General features: G+C 38.1%; 1 protein-coding gene across 9 annotated transcripts in view; it reads right to left on the bottom strand.

The window, feature by feature from the left end:
• Positions 1-2,685: 2,685 nt before the first annotated feature.
• Positions 2,686-21,547, bottom strand: part of CDH11 (cadherin 11) — a 489,120-nt gene continuing 470,258 nt past the window's right edge. For 8 of the 9 annotated variants that reach the window (XM_039502746.1, XM_039502747.1, XM_039502743.1 and 5 more), the window contains 7 exons: positions 19,486-19,673; positions 16,621-16,874; positions 15,461-15,597; positions 15,145-15,266; positions 14,196-14,313; positions 5,189-5,440; positions 3,502-3,998 (listed from right to left, as the gene is read on the bottom strand). In XM_039502746.1, coding sequence (XP_039358680.1) covers positions 3,502-3,998; positions 5,189-5,440; positions 14,196-14,313; positions 15,145-15,266; positions 15,461-15,597; positions 16,621-16,874; positions 19,486-19,673 — 1,568 coding nt within the window. Of the gene's footprint in view, positions 3,999-5,188; positions 5,441-14,195; positions 14,314-15,144; positions 15,267-15,460; positions 15,598-16,620; positions 16,875-19,485; positions 19,674-21,547 lie in introns of all 9 variants that reach the window. The other variant, XM_039502749.1, reaches the window with a different exon arrangement.

The raw sequence follows: 21,547 nt of genomic DNA, 5'->3' as shown, positions 1-21,547 counted from the left end.
CCTTGGCACAAGCACAATCACAGCAGCCAGACAAAGATCTGGCTGCACCCTTTGCCAACAGGAGAACACATGCATTTGCTTAGGTGACTGCAATGAAGGAAAATTAAATGTTAACACTGCAAGTGGCTAATGGATGTTACAGTAGCCTGTTTTTCTAGGAATAATGGGTCAGGCAAGGCTTGTGTGAATTAAAGGGTTAACATTTTCTAAAATGACCTAATCCAGTATATCTGCTATGCTTCCTGAATCACTCACTCTCCCTAAAATACTTACAGCCACACTGACTTCTTCAATCCCTCCTCTAGACTGAGACTCCAATCCAATGCTCATGGAAGTCAATGGGAATCTTTCCACTGACTTCAATGGATGGTGGGTTGGGCCCTCTGAGAATGTATACACACCACACGGTGCATACCATGTGAGGGTACGTCTACACTACCTGCCGGATCAGCAGGTAGCGCTCGATCTATCAGGGATTGATTTATCGCGTGTAGTGCAGACATGATAAATCGATCCCCGATCGCTCGCCCGTCGACTGCTGAACTCCAGCAGTGCAAGAGGTGGAAGCAAAGTTGACGGGGGAGCCGCGGCCATCAATCCCGCACCACAAGGACGTGAAGTAAGTAATTTTAATTCAATCTAAGATATGGCGACTTCAGCTACGCTATTCTCGTAGCTGAATTTGCATATCTTAGATCGATTCCCCCCGCCCAGTGTAGACCAGGCCTGAGTAACCACAACTAATGCCCATGTTCCTCAGCTCCTTACGGCCATTGTCACAAATTGCAGTAGCCCACAGTCTGCTCCAGTATGTCAGGAACTCCAACCCAATCTATAGTCACCTCAGGACTGAGGAAACCGATAGGCATGAGCTGCACAAACTCTAAGACACAGCCAACAAGGCTCTGGGCTTTAGAGTCCAGAGAACAGCAGTATAGACTGTCACACAAATGCCACTGTTTTTTTCACAAACGAACCATTTGTGGGAATTCTGCAATTGTTAGTTAATTAAACACCATTCCCAGAATTGTATAGGTAGCATCAGTTACCCAATAAAGAACTATGCTAATTTCATATTCACTCGGACCGGTAGGGGAAGAGGCCAAATGAAAAAGGACAAAAATCAGCAGGGAAAGAAAATTTATTTCCAAGCTTCTAAGAGAGAGCTACAAACAACAGAGACTAAAAACCAAACACTTAAAACTATTTTTTTAAAAATTAGTTGACAATGTCCTTTTAAAAAAAAATTAAACATAAATGTAGAAAATGCAGTTATTAATTCTAAAACTTGCCTAATAGTGAAATAAAAACACCAATGATAAGGATGGAAACTTACCAATAGTTTTATTTTTTCTATGTTAATTTGTAAATTGCTATTTATTATTATTATTATTATTTATTATTTAAATTTATGTTGGAGAAATGTGCAAATCTAGCAAAATATTCTTTGGATTATAAACATAGAAAAATCAAGGAAATTTGAACCAAGTTAGGAAGTAATAAACTATGGAATTATAGAGAATGCATATGCATATAATAAAGTGAAATATTACAATAAAACATTTTATAGTGAATTTCCTCCTTCAGCAAACTAAAATAGGGTTATAATGGGAAAAGTGAATATTTTATGAATATATGCCTGAAAATATATATATATTTAATTTTTAATAGTTAGATTTAAATTTAACTACATATGGGGATTTCAGTTAAGGAATACATCAAAAAAATAAGATTTCCTCTAAGGTTATGCGGTTTGGTACCTGACTGCAATTCCAGGATGGGATTTCTAAAATTAAAGATGGAAAAATTTATATCATTGCTATTTATTGCCTCTTCTCATATTGCAGTTGCTGATCGTTGACCCTTACCAGCAAACTATATTAAATTTAGCAGAATTACAGCTGCACACACATGTTGAAAATGTTGATGCACAGAACATATTTTGGTCCCTTGCCCATTCCAAACTAATATAAAAAAGGTTATAGATCAATTTTATTAGATTAAAAACATACATTACAAAGACCAACTCTGAAAGTACTCAATATTTCACTTATTAAAAATTAAAATATCTTGTTAGGTGTAGATGAGGCAATTCTACTGAAGTAAACTAAAAACATTTCTAAGTACCAGAACCATAATTAATGCTCAGGTAAGGTAATTGTCAGGTAGAACAGTCTTTAGGGAATTACTAGCTAAAGTGGGTCAGATTTAAGTCTTTAGCAACTCGCAGAGCTTAGTAAAGATATTATAATTAACAAGTCAGGAGTATACTGCAAGTACAGTGCACTCCTGTTCATGTATGAAGTTGTTTCTGAGATCCATGGACTTTCTAGGCTATAAGATAAATACATATTACATGGGAAATATTTAAAAGGATTACATTTAATTTACTCCCAGAATACAATAATTTTGTATGAAAGGTGTTATTGTACTCTGGGAGCAGCCACAAGCTGTAGAAAGAGAGGGTACAAAATGTTCACCGGACACTACAGATTCTTATCTAAAAACATTTGTAAAACATCTTTGATTTTAAATAATCACTTAACAAGGCAATAAACCAACTACAAACACATAATAAATAGGGCTATTAAAAGGTCACAATTGTAGTAAATTAGTTAGAACTATAAATGGAACATTAGAAACACTACATGTTTTCTTAAATGTTTAATAACCAAAACAAGAATTAAAAAAAGAATCATTTTATTTCAAAGTCTGCTTCTTATATTGAAGCACATATTAAAGCAACAGTACAATGTTCATAAAATATAAGTGTGATGCTGTAACATTTCTTACATGTCAGAATACTGATATTTGTATGTATACTAAAATAAGAACTTTAAAATTGTACAAATAGATACATTAAAAATGACATAGAAATAGGGCGCCTCCCACTGCAACAAGACAGAGTTTTATATCTGGCACGTATTAGTTCAAGATGAAAGTATAAGCAAAAAGATTTACAAGAAACAGCAGTAACAAGTTTGATGCTCAAGAGACATTATAATTGTACATTGTACTGTACATACATCATATGGGTTTAAGCTGGCTGAATATTATATATTTCAAGTTTAAAAATGCACTACATATATGAGTGTCCATAGTTTAAGGCGAAATTACAGCTCAGAACTGTTATCTTTTTTCTAATGTGTGGAAGCTTCTTTGACATAAAAGATTTAGATGTTCATAATACATAAAAGATTTCCCTCATTTGTAGGTTCACTTTTAGAATTTTCCTTCCCTTAAATATTTTGTACTTCACAAGTGGTTTTTTTCTCTAGTGAAGTTGATAACCAACTTCTATATTTGCCTTTTGTAAGAAAAGGTACTTCACAGTATTTACCACTTTTATGTCCTTTTCATTATTATTAAAGGAATCCTCTGTCAAACTTAAATGTTTAAATGAGCCTTTTCTTGATTTTTAAAAAAATACCTGCTTACATTTCTTCTGGATTCTTCAAAACATCAGACACAGTTCTTAAGGCCAAATTTGTAACTTTATTGTTAAGAATCATCATCAAAAGTGTCTTTGGAACCATACAAGTCTGCTAGTTTCTTAAAACGAGGTCCCCAGTTTTGTAGATAGTCATAGTCCAAATCAGAATCTGTTGTCGCCGACTCTAACGAGCTAAGTGAACCAGCCACTGAGCCTCTTCCTTCGTAGCCATAGATCTGAATAGAGTCATAAGGAGGAGCCGTTGGATCATTATCAGCCTCTTGTATTCTTGTGTTGATGAAATCATCAACATCAACGCTATTAGGAGCTGGCCGAAGCCCTGGTCTTGGCATATACTGATACTCGGGTTTTATGTCTTTACGAGGAATAAACCCATTGATGCCATCAGGGTTCTGCAAAGTAGCAATGTCAAAGGCTTCAGTGTCTTCCTCTCCACCACCTTCATCATCATAAGTTATAATGTTCTCTCTGACATCTTCTTCTTCAAAAACAATTAAAGGTTCTTTCTTCTGCCTTTTCAGTGTTACAAATAACACTACAATGACTACAGAAAAAATAAGAAAGAATGTAAGTTAGGTTAATTTCCAAACAAAGTCTATTTTTATAAATGATTTTTCTCTAAAGAGAAAGATCACACAGTGACTAAGGCATATCACATTCTTGTCATAATTATTACATTTACTATTAGCTACTCTTGATGGCTGAGAGAGACAAAGTTTGGATACAGATGGGATATTTCCCTAGTTCTGAGGGGTTTCAGAGCCAAGGTTTTGGACTGGGCCCATTTGTTGCTGGATACCAGTGCTTATTACATGATTTGGGGGTGGGGATAGCTCGGTGGTTTGAACATTGGCCTGCTAAACCCAGGGTTGTGAGTTCAATCCTTGAGGGGGCCACTTAGGGATCTGGGGCAAAAATCTGTCTGGGGATTGGCCCTGCTTTGAGCAGGGGTTGGACTAGATGACCTCCTGATATTCTATGATTACTTTAAGGCTTTGATTTGGGTACCACACCAATGAATTCCTAGATCTGTGACTATATGGGAAGCTAACTATTCAGAAGAAAGGTGTACCTGCTTGAGATATGAAGCCCAATCAACTGCATAACTGCAAGGTAGAAATGAACCTTTGCTGTCCTGCAACACCCAACACTGAATTCTAATTCCACACCCTGCTGCCACAATGCAATACGAATTATTCTAGCTCCAGATTTCAATAACTTATCTTTGATAACATGAATAGGTGAAGGGGCAAAGGCAAATGTGACCTGTTCGTTGTCACTCATTTTTTTTAAATAAATGTTGCCTTATAGAGTCATCTAGTGATTTACTATAGATACTTTTAAATACTCAGGACATTTATGGTGCTTTTACAGCTCTTCTCTCAACGGCAGGTCTTCTAAGTCATCAGTTTGTCTTTACTTCTCCTTCAACACTAGGGAAGTTAAAGGCAAAGAGCTGGCATGAATTATTATTCCAGGCTGACCTCAATAAGCAATGGGTCATCCAGCGAAGGGCAAAAAAACAAAAACTTTGTGCATGGAGTCTGTTATATAGAGTACTTTACCTGGGCTTATTCAGGGTCTCAGCTCTAGTGAAAGGGAAGTGAAGAATAGTGAAGAATACTAAATAAGTTCATCTTTATGAGGGAACATATAGTATGTCAAACGTGGCCAAGTCAGGATTAACATTGCAATATCATCAAAAGCAGATAAATAGGTAGGGAATTTCCTTACCTAATAAAATCACAATGCAAGCGAGAATGGCAATTAAAGCTCCAGTGCTAAGTCCAGCATTGAGGATGTAAGCTTCAGCATTACAAGAGAGCATGGAACCATTGCTGTCACAGCCACAGACTCTAATAGTGAGGGTATTGGTGCTGCTCATTGGAGGGATTCCACCATCGCTTATTACAATAGGAAGAAGGTATAAATCCTGCTTTTGTCGACTAAAGCCACCGCGTCTAACATAAATACCCGCTGTATTATCTGTTTAAACAAACAAGACAATCTTTAATCATCCAATTCCTTCTCAGACTCATCTTCTTCATAAATATTGAGAAACTACATTTTGCTACAATTGCTTTCACTGTTTTAATGCTGTATTTATATACAGTAAATCGATTGTCCCATTTCTAATGACATGAGAAATTAAATATCATAGTTCCTATATACAGTACTGCCCTATTTATTTAAATTATTCCAGGGCGGGATATGGAATACAAGGAGTACAATGCACCCCCGGCCTTTTTTAGTTGCATTTCACTTTTCTTTTCCTGCATAAATTACTCACATTTATAATTTCTGTATATTTCTGTTCACCCTTTAATTGTCTACCATAAGGGAATACAGCACCACAAGGAAAATCAAGGCATTTATTTATAAGGCAAGAGTATTTATGACAGTTTTAAAAGAGGTTGCAGATACTGCCGAATGCTTAGATTATTAGGAAGATATACACCAGCAATTCACATGTTTTCTGCAACAGTGGGTACTTGCTAAAAAAAGTGTTTGTGACCAAAAAAAACCACAACCCCCCCTCCTCCAAAAAAGGACCTGATCATGCAAACAATTACTGCTGTGCTCAGTATAAAGAGTAGCCATAATGGACCCCATTGGGCAATTCACAGTACTAAGCACTATGCCAAGTAGTAAACATCTGTAGAATTAGGCCTTGGCATTGTACCTATGCTGATTCTGGGCCTGACCCAAAACCAATGGAGTCAGTGGAAAGCAAGACTCCCATTGACTTCCGTGACCTTAGGATCAGGTCCTTTGTACTCAGATGATCCCCTTAAGATTATAAGGATTAGATTTTATATAGATGTTGCCCAAAAATACTTATAAGAGTGCAATTCCCACTGAAATCAAAGGAAAATGCACACAATATATCATGGCAGAACTGGTCCCTGATATTCCACATGGCCATTTCACTAGAACATATTTAAGTAAACAATATTCTGACAATCAATATCTCCTCAGCGCTCTTTGATCCCAGAAACCAGACAGCTTGGAAGTGCACATTAATATAAGATGCTTCTTAGTGTATGTGCAATGTGCCTTGACTGGCACATGACCAAGGTTCATCACTGAATTTGGTCTGCTGCTTGGATCATTAGTTTCCCCGCCTGGGCCGCGTACTGATGGGGAGCACAACATCACCACTGAGCTGTGCCCCCCATAAGAGGCTTGAACATACACACTGAATTACACAATGATGCTCAAAAATTAACAATTTTAAGTGGGTTTGGAGCTATAATTTACACTGAAAACTTGCCTCTTACTTTCCTCTTTATCCAAGTTTCTGTTTGGATAAGTACCCCAGCGTTTGGATGTTTATTCAAATTCCTTAGGACAAAAAATTTAGGCAGGAGAGTATGTAAAAGGAGGCCTTCCGATGAGATTGCCAGTATTTCCTGTTTCTGGTCAGACAGTAAATACTATGGAAAAACAAGCACAGTGCTTCTTTGTGGCATTTCTTGTGCTGCCAGACCCAGGACACTCAAAACTCAAAAACACTGCAGTGAGTGGAAGAAGCAATTTTATCCATCTTTTTTCAGATCCTCAGAAAAGTTTAGATTGATCAATGTTCAGCTCAGATCTCACTTTGCCCAAATCTCTTCGCTTTCTGTTTCTCACTTTTCCAAAAGGAAAAAAATGAAAATGAGACGATTCTTTTAGTCTTCTTTCTTAATCAGGACAGGTTAGTCACCTTCTGTGGCATCCATTTTGCTGCTGCTTCGGGATACAGCAGAATGGTACAAAGACTAATCCTTTTCCTATTGAAAACTCAGCAAAAATTCAAGAATAATCCATTCATAAAACTTATTTTAATGAGCTGACCAATGTTATTTTCAGAGAAACTTGTGAATAAATTAGACCTAATAGGGCAGAATCTTGTCTCCTACATTCAAAGCCTATGCAGAGGGAATTTTTGGAAGAAAATCTCCATGAGGACTTATTTGTGGAAATCACCCCACATTGTCCCATGTGTCGGACAATGTTTGCAGCAACCCCAAACCTAGTAGATATGTAGGGATCTGTGGGAGGTTAGGAACATATCTGGACCTGGTATGGACCTCTTCCCAGCTCTCTGGAAGTCTGACTGCATTACAAAACAACATGATACTTTTGAATTTTGACAGTAACTGGGTGGTAATGTTTTGCTTGAGATGGAGAAGATCACAGAATCATAGACCCATAGGGATAGAAGGGACCACAAGGGTCATATAGTTTAACCTCCTGCCAAGATGCAGGATTTGTTGTGTCTAAACCCTCCAAGAAAATGGCTATCCAGCCTCCTTTTGAAAACCATCAGTGAAGGAGATTCCATGACTTCCCTAGGCAGTCTGTTCCACTGTCCTACTGTTCTTACTGTTAGGAAGCTTTTCCTGAGATTTAATCTAAATCTTCTATGCTGTAGTTTGAATCCATTGCCTCTTGTTCTGCCGTCTGTGGCAATGGAAAACAATTTTCCAAACTAAACATACGGAGCTCCTTCAGTCTTTGCTCATGTGGCTTGCATTCCATTCCTCTGATCATCTTTGCCACTCGCTCCTGGATCCTCTCCAGTTTCTCTACATCCTTTCTATACACTGGTGACCAAAATTGGACACAGTATTCCAGCTGAGTCCTAACCAGCACTGAACAGAGTGGTATTACCACCTCTCATGACTTGCACATTATGCCTCTGTTAATGTAACTCAACATTGCATTTGCCCTTTTTGCAACAGCATCACACTGTTGACTCATGTTGAGGTTGTGATCCACCACAACTCCCAAAGCCTTCTCAGCTGTGCTGCTGACAAGCCAGCTATCCCCCATTCTGTATTTATGCATTTTTCTTCCCAAAGTGTAGCACCTTACATTTGTCTGTGTTGTATTTCATTGCTTTTGTCTGTAGCCCAGTTCTCCAATTTATCAAGATCCCTTTGAATTTTAGCTCTATCATCCAAAATGTTGGCAACCCCATCTAGCTTTGTGTCATCTGCAAATCTGATCAGTATGCTCTCTATTCCTACATCGAGGACATTAACAAAGGTACTAAACAACACCAGACCCAGAACAGATCCCTGTAGAACCCCATTCGAGACCACCTTCCAATCTGCTATCATTCCATTAATAGTTACTTATTGTTTATGGTTGTTTAACCAATTATATATCCACTTAATGGTAATTCCATCAAGCCCACATTTCTCCAGCTTTCTTATCAGAATGTCCTGTGGGACTGTATCAAAAGCCTTGCTAAAATCTGGGTCTATTATGTCCACCATATTCCCCTTATCAACAGTTACCCTGTCAAAGAAGAAAATCATGAATAAAGATGTACAAATACAAGGTCTGATTTTTTTAGTATTTGTAGCTTTGGCAGATACTATTTAATCCATTTCAAAATCCGTTTGTGCTGCTAAATATTTACACTTTTATCATTTTATAGGTGGCAGTGTCTGTGTAATGGTCTTCAAATTACAGGGGGTTAGAATGTGGTCATAACAATTTGCCGTCAGTTGAAATGTGGCATCCAATGTGTATCAGCCTTGTTTAACTCCTTTTTACATTTTTTAGTCTAAAAAAGAATCCACTAATATTAGTCTAATGTACAGTATTTTTCACACTAGGAATAATAGTCCATTTCTTCTCAAACAACCAAATAAAAGCTCACAAGATGTCAGATCATCTTCATGGTGAAAGAGCTTGCAGACTGATGGACACAGGGCTACCTCTCCTGCAGTGGACGCAGTTGCCCAGAGATTCCAGAAACAGGACAGAAGAGACTTTAAGAGCCTTGCTTCCAACCCCAGCAAATGCCAAAATGGTACTCTGTACACAATCAAAACTCTGACAATTGATAACATCCGATTGTCCTGTTACTTTTCTGATTTGATTATCTTATGCCAAGATCACAACAATTTAATTACCAAACAGATCTGCCTAACCCAAGCAAGCCTAAATCTCCTTTCCCATGTATTTCATAATGTGAATTATTTAGACTTGTTTGCTTGTTTTCTGCTAAGTAAGAAGTAACTAAGTTTCCGACAATTTAGGCAATCTTGTATGTTTTTCCATATTTGACCAATGATCAAAAGCAAAGATTTGGAATTTGCAAGTTTCATAAAAGAATTGGGTGAATGCTTAAAATAACTCAAAGATACAGTAATGCCTCAGCAAAACAGTTTTCAAAACTATACTGGGAGCCACACAGTAGGGCTTTAGGAAAACTCTGATGCCCATTTAAATGATAGATAAAAAGGAAAGCCACTCAAAAACACCATGTTAAATATTATTAAGTCCACTACCTGTCACTTCTTCCTCTGCTCTACTTGTGACCAACTCTCATATCCAGTATATAATGTCCATAGGAGACAACAAAACCTTAACCTCTCAGGTCAAAGGTAACGTAATCCAGGGTAATATTTTCATCCTTGCTTTTTCATCATTTTCATGCCCTTTGATTCCAAAACAGAGCCTAACTGTAATCTGGGTAAATGGTATTAGGACGAGAAACAGACATTAAATATCCATTCTGCAAGAACCATATTGCAGCTGCTTGGCTGGCAATTTCATGGACTACAATGTGCCACAACACGTTACAGAAGGAGGAAAACATCCATCCAAAATACCTTTGCAGTCCATTCTGGAATATACATGTTTTCATTTTTCCAGTTGCTATTTCCTGGAGAATCCCTCTAGCTAGATATTACTTCAGGTGACTAGATCACCAATGCTCTTTGTGAAATGGCTGGTATTCACAGATAAAATTGTATCATATCCACCAATATTTTTTTTTCCATTTTTTATTTTCTTCTTTGCTTCTTGCAGTCTTACCAAAGCTTTCCAAATGTCTTTCTCCATGAAGGTTGCTGTTGCTTGGTTTCTATTATGTTGTTTATATGCACACCCAGAAAAGCAAATAGTTGTTTGACAACAGAAGCTTATTGCAAGAGTAGCATTATGAGCTGCTGCACCAGAGGTGAAAGTGTTGACAGAGCAGGGAAGACCAAACAGACTTCTGGTTGTAATTGTCTAGAATCTGCATCAGGCAGTGATTATTACTGGGTAAAATTCCAAGGTAAGAAACAAAGGAGAATTGCACTGGAGCCCATGTCTTTTACTGAGGGCCTCAAAACCCATTGATCAGACATGTGGCACTGAAGATCAGAACATGCTGCCATTGAAATAAAAGCAGTAGAACTGGACCGTGAGTCTTCCAAAAGTCATCTCTTATATTTGGGCATTCCAGAACATTATACCCCATCAGTGACAAGGGCCCAGCATAAGGCCATTGCACCAGTTTCAGACCAACTGGCTTTGTGCTTGACTCTGCACAGGGTGAATCTCTGCCTAAGAGTATCTCAGTGCAGGATGGAGCGGGGATGAAAATAAGGAAACATGTCTATTAATAATCTGTCACTCTTTTCTTTTTTAAAATATCGTGGACTGGCTACTGCTCTTTTTTAAGTCGATTTCAAAACACACACTGACTTCAGCAGAAGTAGGATTGGACACCAAACGTATACATAGTCTGGGAAAATAAGATACTGTTTATTTACATGGGATAATGTAAGTAAACACTCAGAGCAAAAGTGCTTTATCACAGCGTGAGATACCCCATTATTGCATGTTTTCTATGGAATATACCCTGAGCTGAAAAACTTGTAACACAGAAGGCTTTTAATAGGATGTAGAATATGATTACTTTTTCTGGATTACTGCAATATGTAATTACTTTTAGGAGTCAGGAGAAAGAAACTCTATTAAATGATAATTATAGGACTGTATTCACTTTAAAGTTCTGTAATAGACCTAAACATTGGAGTTTTCTCCAAAAGTTAATAAAGCCATTTTTTCTTTGAAACTAGCAATTCCCTGTGAAAGAGGTGGCATGATACAAAGACTACCCTGATTTACAAATGAAAAAAGAAATTTTAAATGATTACATAAGTTATTTGACTTGCAAATTGTAACACACTCTGAAAAGGTTTACTATCTAGAAGTGCCTACAATTTTAACCTTTTCACTTACATCTCTAACTCCACCTTTTTTAATCAGAAAAGAGTTCAATTAACTACTCTGTTCAATTTGTCATATAAAATGTACATGAATATATTAAGGAATGTATGAAAATGATGGAGAGACAGTAAAGTATGAAAAAGAAAAAATGAAGGAAGGATTTCATTATACTATGTATCCTTTCTAAAAGAAAATTATATGGACAGAAATTCAAGTGACCTAAAACAACATTGTCTTGTTGAAATAATGTATTGCAGTAGTGTCATATAAAAGCAGCATATTCACTGGACTATCTGCATTTCCACTATAAAATCCTTTTTTTCTGGGTTAACTTTTTCATTAAAAGAAAAAAAAAGAAAGAAAGATGACTTTGATGCTTGTAGAAATGAAGGAGTAACAGAACTGGCTCAAACCAGAGACTGTGCTAACTTCCCCCTGAAGCTGTTTCAATGTATCTCAGTTCTGACATGGGATGCCCCTGCTATATTAGTCCTGAACCTCTCTTGAATAAACTGCAAGTTATGCCAAATGGTGCCAAACTGTGGTGGGTTTCTGATGCACACTAATATCCATTAGAGATTTAGCTGATATTACCAAACTCACTGCTAATCTCAGCTTGAAGCTAGGTCTCCAAAGGTGAAAAGCTAGTCCATTATCTTTCTATGCGCTCTAGCCTCTGTTGATATACTGCCCCTAGAATATCTTTCAAGGTGAAACACAGCTAGAAGGAAAAGAGCACATTTTCATTTTCTTTTTATTGATTTACTTATTTTTCTTTAAAATATATGCTTCAAACTAATTTTATGTTCATTTTTTTCCCTTTCCTTTTTTAAATAAAGGAAAGTAAATACATACTTTCTATGGGGTCCTTTACCCACTTCATTTGAGTGTACAATTGCTATGTTGAGGAACCTTGCTATAAATATCCATATTACTTTTTTTTTAATGCATCAGAAATTTGGCCAGGGAGTTCTGATAGTTTTCTTCAGTGTTCAGAAAGGAAGAAATCATGCCAAAATAATACAGGAAGTTTTGTAAATGTTATAATCAGGGCCGGTGCAACCATTTAGGTGACCTAGGTGATCGCCTACGGTGCTAGGATTTGGGGGGGGGGCACCATTTTCTTTGGCAGCGACTGCGGCGGCCGAATCTTTGGCCGCCCCGGTTGCCGTTGGCATTTAGGCGGAGGGTGCTGGGGCAGGGGGGCACGTGGAGGGCTGCCTGCAGCAAGTAAGGGGGGGGCGGCATGCAGGGGAACTCCCCGCCCCAGCTCACCCCTGCCCCTCCTCCTCCCCGAGCACGCCGTGGCTGCTTCACTTCTCCTGCCTCCCAGGCTCGCGGCGCCTAGGCTGATTGGCGCCGCAAGCCTGGGAGGCGGGAGAAGTGAAGCAGTGATGGCGTGCTCGGGGTGGAGACGGAGCAGGGGTGAGCTGGGGCGGGGGGTGTGCCTCAGGGCAGAGGGTGGGGGGTGAGGAGCTGCCGCAAGGGGGGGCGCCTCAGGGCGGAGAGGGGGAGCTGCCACCGGGGGGGGCGGTGCCTCAGGGCGGGGGGGGGAGCGCCTCGGGGTGAGGGCACGGGTCGGGGGCAAGGTGGAAGTTTTGCCTAGGGCGCAAAACATCCTTGCACCAGCCCTGGTTATAATATTTGAGATTAAAAGTTCATGTTGGATGTAAGTAATCAGATCCTGGTCTCTTTTATCCTGATGTCAATCTGGAGTAATTCTGCTGGCTTCATGATTTAAACCAGTGCAGCTGAGATCAGAATTTGGGAAACAAGCAAGTTTCCTCTCAAGTATAAAAGCTCATTTTTAATGAACAGTTTCCTGTAAAATTGAACAATTTTGCTTTTACAGGGAAATTACCATGTTAAAATGAATTTGCTAAATACTTATTATTACAAATGTATTATGCTCTATGCACTATTGTAATTAAGCAATTAGCATAGAAATATTTATAAAGACTGGATATGCCTTTGTTCTGTTTCTCTCTCCCCTCCATCCACAACCTTCCCATGGAGTTTTTGCTAGGGGTCACATTGCTAGCCCAGGATTGATGGTGTCACACTGGGAGATTAAGTGGGATTGTGGAAAGACTGCTCCTGAGGATTTCTCTCATCTTATTGTGGCTAATGTGGATACAATGCACATTTTGTGCATTGGAGGTTGGAAGTAGAAGGTGAATTTTTGTGACTGGTCCTCATCTAGATAACGGATCAGACTGAAAAACTGGATCTGCACTCCCCTCCCATCAGACAACCTTGCAGTGGCAGGCTTTTTACTCCATATTTAAATCCCAGGAAATACACAAATTGACAAACACAACTGAATCAAAACATCATCCCATACCTTCCCCCACAACAGAGCCTAGGTCCCATGCCAAGCCCAGTATGAGTCATAGTGAACTCCTAAAGTTGTGGTCTACCTATTACCTTTAACTAAGCAGAATTGTGAATCTTTGGTTTATTGCCTGTTCTTGTGGCTGTAATGCCAACGCATTTATCATACAGAGTATCATGTAATTTACAAAATATATTTATGAATCTGAAGGCCAGTGAACATGCACTAAATTATTCCAAAGAATGTCTCTGACTGTCAGTTATATTTTCTGCTTTTTTTGCAAAACTCAAAAGCAATCAATCAGTCAAGGTTAATGAAAATACTGTATAAAATTATAATACCCATGTTTTCTACTTTTGCTGCTCTGAACACTAATATATGGTGAACCTTGATACAAACCTCTGTTGTCTGTGAGTGTAAAATTTGGATTGTGAATAATTTCAGGTGGTAAACTGAAGATAAATCTTGGTCCATTGGCTGCATCATCCTTGTCATCAGCAGTAATTGTAATAAATGCCTGTAAAAGAAAGGTAGCTTGTAAACAAATAGTGCCTTTGTTGGGTAGATAATATTGCATTCAAATAGGGTTATTTTTTTTTCAATATTGTGAATTTTGAGAGCCAAAGGGAAAAGAAAGAAAAAATATCATTTACTTTTATAAATATACTATGGGTATAAAGCTCAAATAGACAACTATTTCTGTTACTATATTTAGTCAATACAAATGTTTTTATAATATTATAATATTGTATATAATATTGAGCTTAAATGTGGGTAGGTCTGAGGAAATAGTATAACCTCACCCCCCCTCTCACCCCAAACTGGCAAACATATAGGCAACAAAAGTGGTGTTAATAAAATAATTTGTACTCCCAATTGGAGGTAATCCTTTGCACAAGCTACTCCTAGCAGTAGGAATATCCGCACTAGGATAATACATACACATGATATGATTGGATACATTTGTGGGCTACACCCTGTAAGCCCCACTCTATGCTTCCTGTCACAGAAGGCAGAGTCTCTCTCCAATATTTGATGTGTGCCCATGATTGTGAAAACCACCTCCTACCCTTGCTTCTACTGTAAATTTGCTGGTATACACCTGTGGCCATAGCCAGCCAAAACTCAAACCTTGAAATGTTATGTGTATCATGTGCGTGCACCCACACATTAATTCAGTTCAATTATGATGTCAAATACAAAAAAACCCATGCCTCTCTATTTGCCCTAGGCACCTTTGCCAAAACTTAAAAGTAGCAACCCAGCTTCCAACTTCCAAACAAAACTGAGCTCCAACCCAGGAATAAAGAACTTCCCCCATCAGGGGAATGTAACAGACAGAAGATACCTTGTTGCTCTGACCATTTTCACAAATAAACGCTTCATAGGTCGATGCAAATTTTGGAGCATTGTCATTGACATCAAGGACTTTAATTGCTACAGGAACTTTGGCTTCCTGATGTCGGTTGTCTATAAGAATAAGTGAAGAACAAAACAAAATGGAGACAAAACAAAGCTATAATACTTTTATTAAAGTTAAAAAAAGAAACAAGCAAAAAAAAGTAATCCTGCTATTTATTATTCCAGCTGTTATACCCCACATAAACAATGTGAGGAGTATAATATTTATATCACTGAGCTGAAATCCTCTGTGGGATACTTACAGACTTCAGTTGCAAAGACAGAGATGTTATGCCAAGCAATTTCTTCCCTATCCAGAGTTTTTATGGTCTTAATGTAACCATCTTCTGGACTGATACTAAAATATCTTTCAAGGTCAGTGTGACGATCAATTGAATACCTTGAAGGAGATGAAAATTGAGTATTAGACAAAATAATTACTTTGTAGACTGATGTTTCAGTGTTTGTTCAACAGTATATTTCATATTATTTTAATATAATTTTTTCAGTAGCATGCTTGCAAGATGGACATATTAATGGAATTTATCAAACAACTTTTTAATGGAAATGTATTTCCATTATTTATTAATGCCTATATATCAGAGGCATTTTGCACTGTCAAGTTCTTATATAGTATAGAAAAATAAAAACATGTATTATTTGAAGACTTTAAATGATAACCTTAGAAAAGTGTCTAAATTCCTTTAATTTGCATGGAATATTTTGAGATATTTATATTTTCCACCTAGTCCATATTTATTTCTTTTAATTTTCAGAACACTCAGAACATTATAGAATTTATCATTTCCTCGATTATTTAATATTATTAATTGATTTACTAAACATCTCTGTATTCTTATACAACAGTATGTTTTACTATGGCTTTCAGACATTCACTTTGCAACTCTTTGGAGCATATGTTATGATAACAAAGCATTTTAAATAGCTTCATATCTTAGTTAATAGTAGCAAGATGACACCAGAAAATAAACATAGCAAATGCTACTTTATACCTCTCTCACTGTATGTGTGTGTGTGTGTGTGTGTGTGTGTGTGTGTGTGTGTGTGTGTGTATGCAAAGATACATAGTCGTCATAAAAAGTTAATAGTTGACAATAGGAACCACACAGTAATATCTGAGCTACTGCAGTTATTTCTATTCTAACTTTATTGATGTCTTTGATGATATTGTAGCAAATATACCTTGTAATAGTGACCAATATGTGTTGGTATGCAGACATAGCTATAACAAATAGTACATTAAATATGTCCTAAATATGAGAAAATGTGCAAAATGAATAGCTATGAAAAGACACATGCAAATAAAAGAAGATAACTGGCTAAGTGCCATTACATCATATTAACTAAAAAGTTATCTTGTTTATTTCTATATAAACAATAGGACTAGATTCATAAAGCGTACCTTATAGCACTATTTGCAGCATCAGGGTCTTTGGCATGTACTCTCCCAACAACAGCACCAGCTGCCGCGTTCTCTTGTACTTCAAGAATATAACTGGGTGCTAAAAATATGGGTGGCTCATCAGCATCCTCAACTGCTACCTTTACAGTTACAGTATCCTTGAATGGTCCATTGCTGATGAACTTAGGATCAATATGTACATTGGCTGCCTCTACCTTCAGACTGTAGGACTTTTTGGTTTCATAATCTAGGAGCTGTAAGAAATAAGAAGATGATGCATCAGTTGGACAGTGCCAACATTGAAATGAAAAGCTAGCTCCTTAGAATATGATAGCAGAATCCCTATAAACCAGATGTGTGCATAGCACTTAATATGCAAAGACTCAAAAGTCTGAGGCCTTTAAAACATGTGCTAAATAGTCAAAGTGAGGAGCTACCCACTACATCTACAGTAGAGAAAAAAAACTCAGCATACTGGGCCAGATTCCCTACCATGCCCTGTGCCTGTTGTACTGCTTAGGAAACCACCCACATCTCATCAGCTGGGGATTCCTCCAGCAGCAGGAGTCCTTGCTGCTACTCCAGCTAGAGCCACAACATAGAAAGCACGTTGGGGCAAGGAGCCGTAAGGAAGGGACGTGTCTGGAGCATGCTGCGCTCTGTCTATCCCCAGCTAGCAGACAGTCCCTTGGGGACAGTTGGAAGGGAGCCTGCCTTAGGGCGGGGTAATCAATTATTTTTTGTCAAGGTCCAAATTTCTCGGTCAAGGTATAGTCAAGGTCCAGACTCAAGAGAAAATAATATAGTAATAATAATGATGATGATTATAATAAGAAGTAAATAAAAGGATTTTATGGTCCGTTCAAAATCCTGCTTTGGCCTGTGATCCACCTGCACTAGGGGCTGAATCAAAGGTCCAGAAGTGGCCCTTTTACTTGAGACATGCCTTCTGTGTTCATACATTATGGTCAGATGGTAGCATAGGATGTGCTATAGTGGCCCTGCAACAACTAGGAATTTCCCCACTGTGGAAGAATCCTCCAGAAGTTGGACCTGCCTGCTTTATGGACACGGTGTGGTGGTCAGCTGGCACCCAGTGACCTTAGCAAGGGTCAAGATCTGGCCCATATAAAGGAAAGAGAGGTTGATGCGAGTCATATGACATAGTGAATAAATTATATCAGTTCAAGTTGATAAATATTGTAATAGAATTGCACTTGTATTTGGCATAGTGTCTTTCTAACTCATCTACTGAACAACCACTTTTCAAAAAGTAAATAGAAATAACAATTAATGAATAAATATCATAACCATAATGGTGGGGACAGTGTGAAGATTTTTCTTTGCACTTCTATAGCTCTTCCATCCAAGGATCTCTGAGCACTTTAGAAATATGAAGGGAATAAGCCTCGCCACAGCCTGTTAGGTAGGAATTATTCTCCATTCTCCCACTAATGAGATGCTGCTTCTTGCCTGTGCCCCCTATCCCCCAAGTAAAGTAGCAAAGTGCCTCATGAATGCAGAGGATCACACTCAAGCCCATGTCATCTCAAAGATGCCCATTGTCCACCCACACCACACCCCAATTTTACCCTTTGTTTTGAGAATAAGGGAGTGAGTACATAAGCGACTTCAGACTTCATACACTAGAGCGAAGAGGAATGTGCCTGGTATTTGCCAGTATTGTTGAAGCCATGTAGGTCCCAGGATGTTAGAGAGACAAGGCGTGTGTGGGTAGTATCTTTTATTGGACCAACTTCTGTTGGTGAGAGAGAGAGAGGCTTTCGAGCACATTGCTCTGACCTGAAGAAGAGCTCTGTGTATGGTCAAAAGCTTGTCACTCTCACCAACAGAAGTTGGTTCCAATAAAATATATTACCTCACCCACCTTTTGTCCCTAGTGTTTAACCTCACTTGTATACATTCACAGCCTCCTCTTACCCACGTGTTGGAGGAAGGCAATGATGCCATGGTCCATATTTGAGACCTCACTTTCATTGGTAATGTAGTGGGCCCAGAAAATGACCTGGGGTTATCAAGGTATAAATTAAAACTACAGGGAGTGTTTGCTAGCTTTCAGTGTTGTGCAAGGCTTTGTTACTAATGAAGTTGAGGCTGTTGCATTTCATCATGACTTGCTATCAGGTGTTCATTGTGCTATGTGCAGTGGCTTCAGCAATGTAATACAAGGAAACTGTTTTTGAATTGTGAACACAAACCATTTGAAACGACCTTAGCTAGTCAAATGGCAGAATCCCTTGACGGGAATATAACATTGTTCTACGTGAATTTCTATTCTTACTTGCACACTACTTCATCCTTTTCTTTCTATCTACGTAGAATGTGAGGGAAGCAATATTGATATTTAAAATGATTTCTTTTATCAGAAATGCAGACAAATCCTCAATACTTTGCACATTATCTTAAAATTCTTATGACACTACCAACTTGAAAATGAATGCTTGATTAAAACAACTAAAGCAAACCCATCATTTATTTCTGTGGTAATTCTCAGTATGCTTTGAAGAGTGAAAGGTGTTGATTTCTCAAGTGGTAGATCAGTACAGAACGCTGTTAAAGAATATATAATAGTTTCTTCACTTTACAGTAATAAACTCACTATAGAGCTTTTTTGTAGTACTGCTTTCCATTCAGTTACTTCCTTCCATTTTGGCTCTAGGCATTATCAGAGAACAGTAAAATTGGAGCTCAGAGGTCATCACAGCTTCATAAACAAAATTATACACAATTGCATTTTTCATAATTTTAACATGGACACTAATCTATTGTTATTGTATCTTCTCTAAGAAAGAAAATAAAGTATGTTGTGTATATTAATAGGCTTGAAAGAACAGGATTGCTCACCTTCTTAAGCTTTACAACACCTTCCTGAGTCTCATAATCTGTTGTAATTTCAAACATCTCCACACCATCTCCATCAATGATGCTGTAAGCCACTAAGCCATTTTCTCCAATATCTGGATCTTTGGCCTTCAGTCGTCCTACTTCTTCCCCTGGTATGGATGCTTCTGATATTGACATCTGGTACACACCTAGGCAAAAAACATTCAGTTGTAATTGCACAGTTTGCGTCTTCAAGTATTTGTATTTTTACCTGTTTCATTCCTCCATGTAAATATAGCACAGCAAATTTTAAAACTTTCAAATTATCCACATGCACTAATGGAGTGATCCACTGAAGGAATGGTTATATTATAAAGGTCTAGGTTACTTTGAGATTGAGGTCATTTGTGAAACCTGAGGTTATGCTGCTAATCTGTATAAAATTACCTTCCCAATTACTACCTTCACCTCTAGTTTTCTACCAGGAGTTAAAAGGCCAACTGATCATACAATCAGAATGCAGAAATTATTGTGACATCAAGGTTATAATTCATATTGGAGATGTTATTACAAAAATCTAGAGAAAATTACATTTCAAATGATTCATGGCATGAACTTCAACTGCGAGAAGCCTAGGAGGGTAACTGACATTCATTCAAAAGCCACAAATTATATAACAGGAACTGGATAAAATCTTACTGCTGTGACACCTAAAAGAATAAATCTGCTGCTTTCCATGGTTCTCACCTGGAATATCAAATTGCATTCACTGCAAAGTAGTGAAATTTAGCACCATTCAGTACATGCCAGATTGTGTAGGGCCCCAGTGCAGATCCATAGAGGGGAGAATAACAGGAAACTTTCCCACCCTAACTCGGGGACTATAGCCTCTGTGGGTCCCAGTGGCACGAATCTCTGGAAAGGGCGAGGATGGTGCAGTGTAAGCAATGCTCCTGTGCACTAGGAGGCTCCAAGCAGTATACTGTGTCCTGAGGCACAATTCTCCTGCAGCTCTTTCTACAGTGATGCCAATCTCTGGGTGCCTTCCAACCAAAGCCAGAGTTTAAATAGCACAGCCTGCCCCTAAATACTGATTAACCATTTTGGAATTCTTTACATTACCCATAACATCAACATTGACCTGAACAAACTCAGGAAAGCATACAAGTAGCAAGATAAAATATAATGGACTAAATCTACCCCCCGCCCTCAAGTATCATTTGAGGAACATCAGTGGAGATATACCAGGTGTGGACTTCCTACATTCAGTGTAAACACAATAGACATATATGACAGAAACAAAACACTAACTCCAGTCACAAACAAGCCTAAACTGAAGCAGGTTGCACAATAACAGTTTGATCTATCGACAGAAAGTCACTTAGACTTCAAATGAATCCAATGTGTTAAACTGGTAGACTTCTGCAAATTAAACATCTTTATTTTCTTGCTGGACAAGAAAAACTTTTTTTAAAAATACAATTCAGCACAATTTGTCCTACATGGTAGAAAATCCTCTCCAGGATAGGGGTAATTTTAAGGCTCCATGCACCGACTTCCATCCAGCCCCAAAGTTTGAATGAGCTAAAATAAACAACTAAATACGATGAAAATACATGTGAAAACCAAGTAGCCAGCCTGGCAACTAAAAACTAATGCACTTTACTTGTAGTAACTAGCATTATTTGTCACCAATCTGAAAATTTAATTGAGCTAAATTTTGTTTGATCTGCTATCTGTGGATATTACTATTCTATACTATAAGGGAGTAAAAGTCCAATCCTACAATCTTTAGCCACATGATCAGTCCTTGACTTCAGTGGGACTACGCATACAAGTGAAGGATGCGGCATCAGGCCCTTAAATTGAAAGAATACATGAAATAGAAAGTGATGCTCACTCAGCTACAGGGCTGTCAAAGAGCTGAAAGAGCATAACTATGAGTTGTTAGCAGGATGTGCAATGCTCTTTCATCTGTGGCCAAGGAAAGCACCTCTTGCCTGAGAAACGCCTTAGACAGCGTAGGTGCAGCTGAGGTAAAAAGATCAAATAGATCATCTGCCATTCACTCATATTTATCAAT

The sequence above is a fragment of the Mauremys reevesii genome, linkage group 16 (assembly GCF_016161935.1).
Source record: "Mauremys reevesii isolate NIE-2019 linkage group 16, ASM1616193v1, whole genome shotgun sequence".
Taxonomy (NCBI): domain Eukaryota; kingdom Metazoa; phylum Chordata; order Testudines; family Geoemydidae; genus Mauremys; species Mauremys reevesii.
The sequence above is the reverse complement of the archived record's forward strand: the minus strand, read 5'-3'. Positions and strand labels throughout refer to the sequence as shown.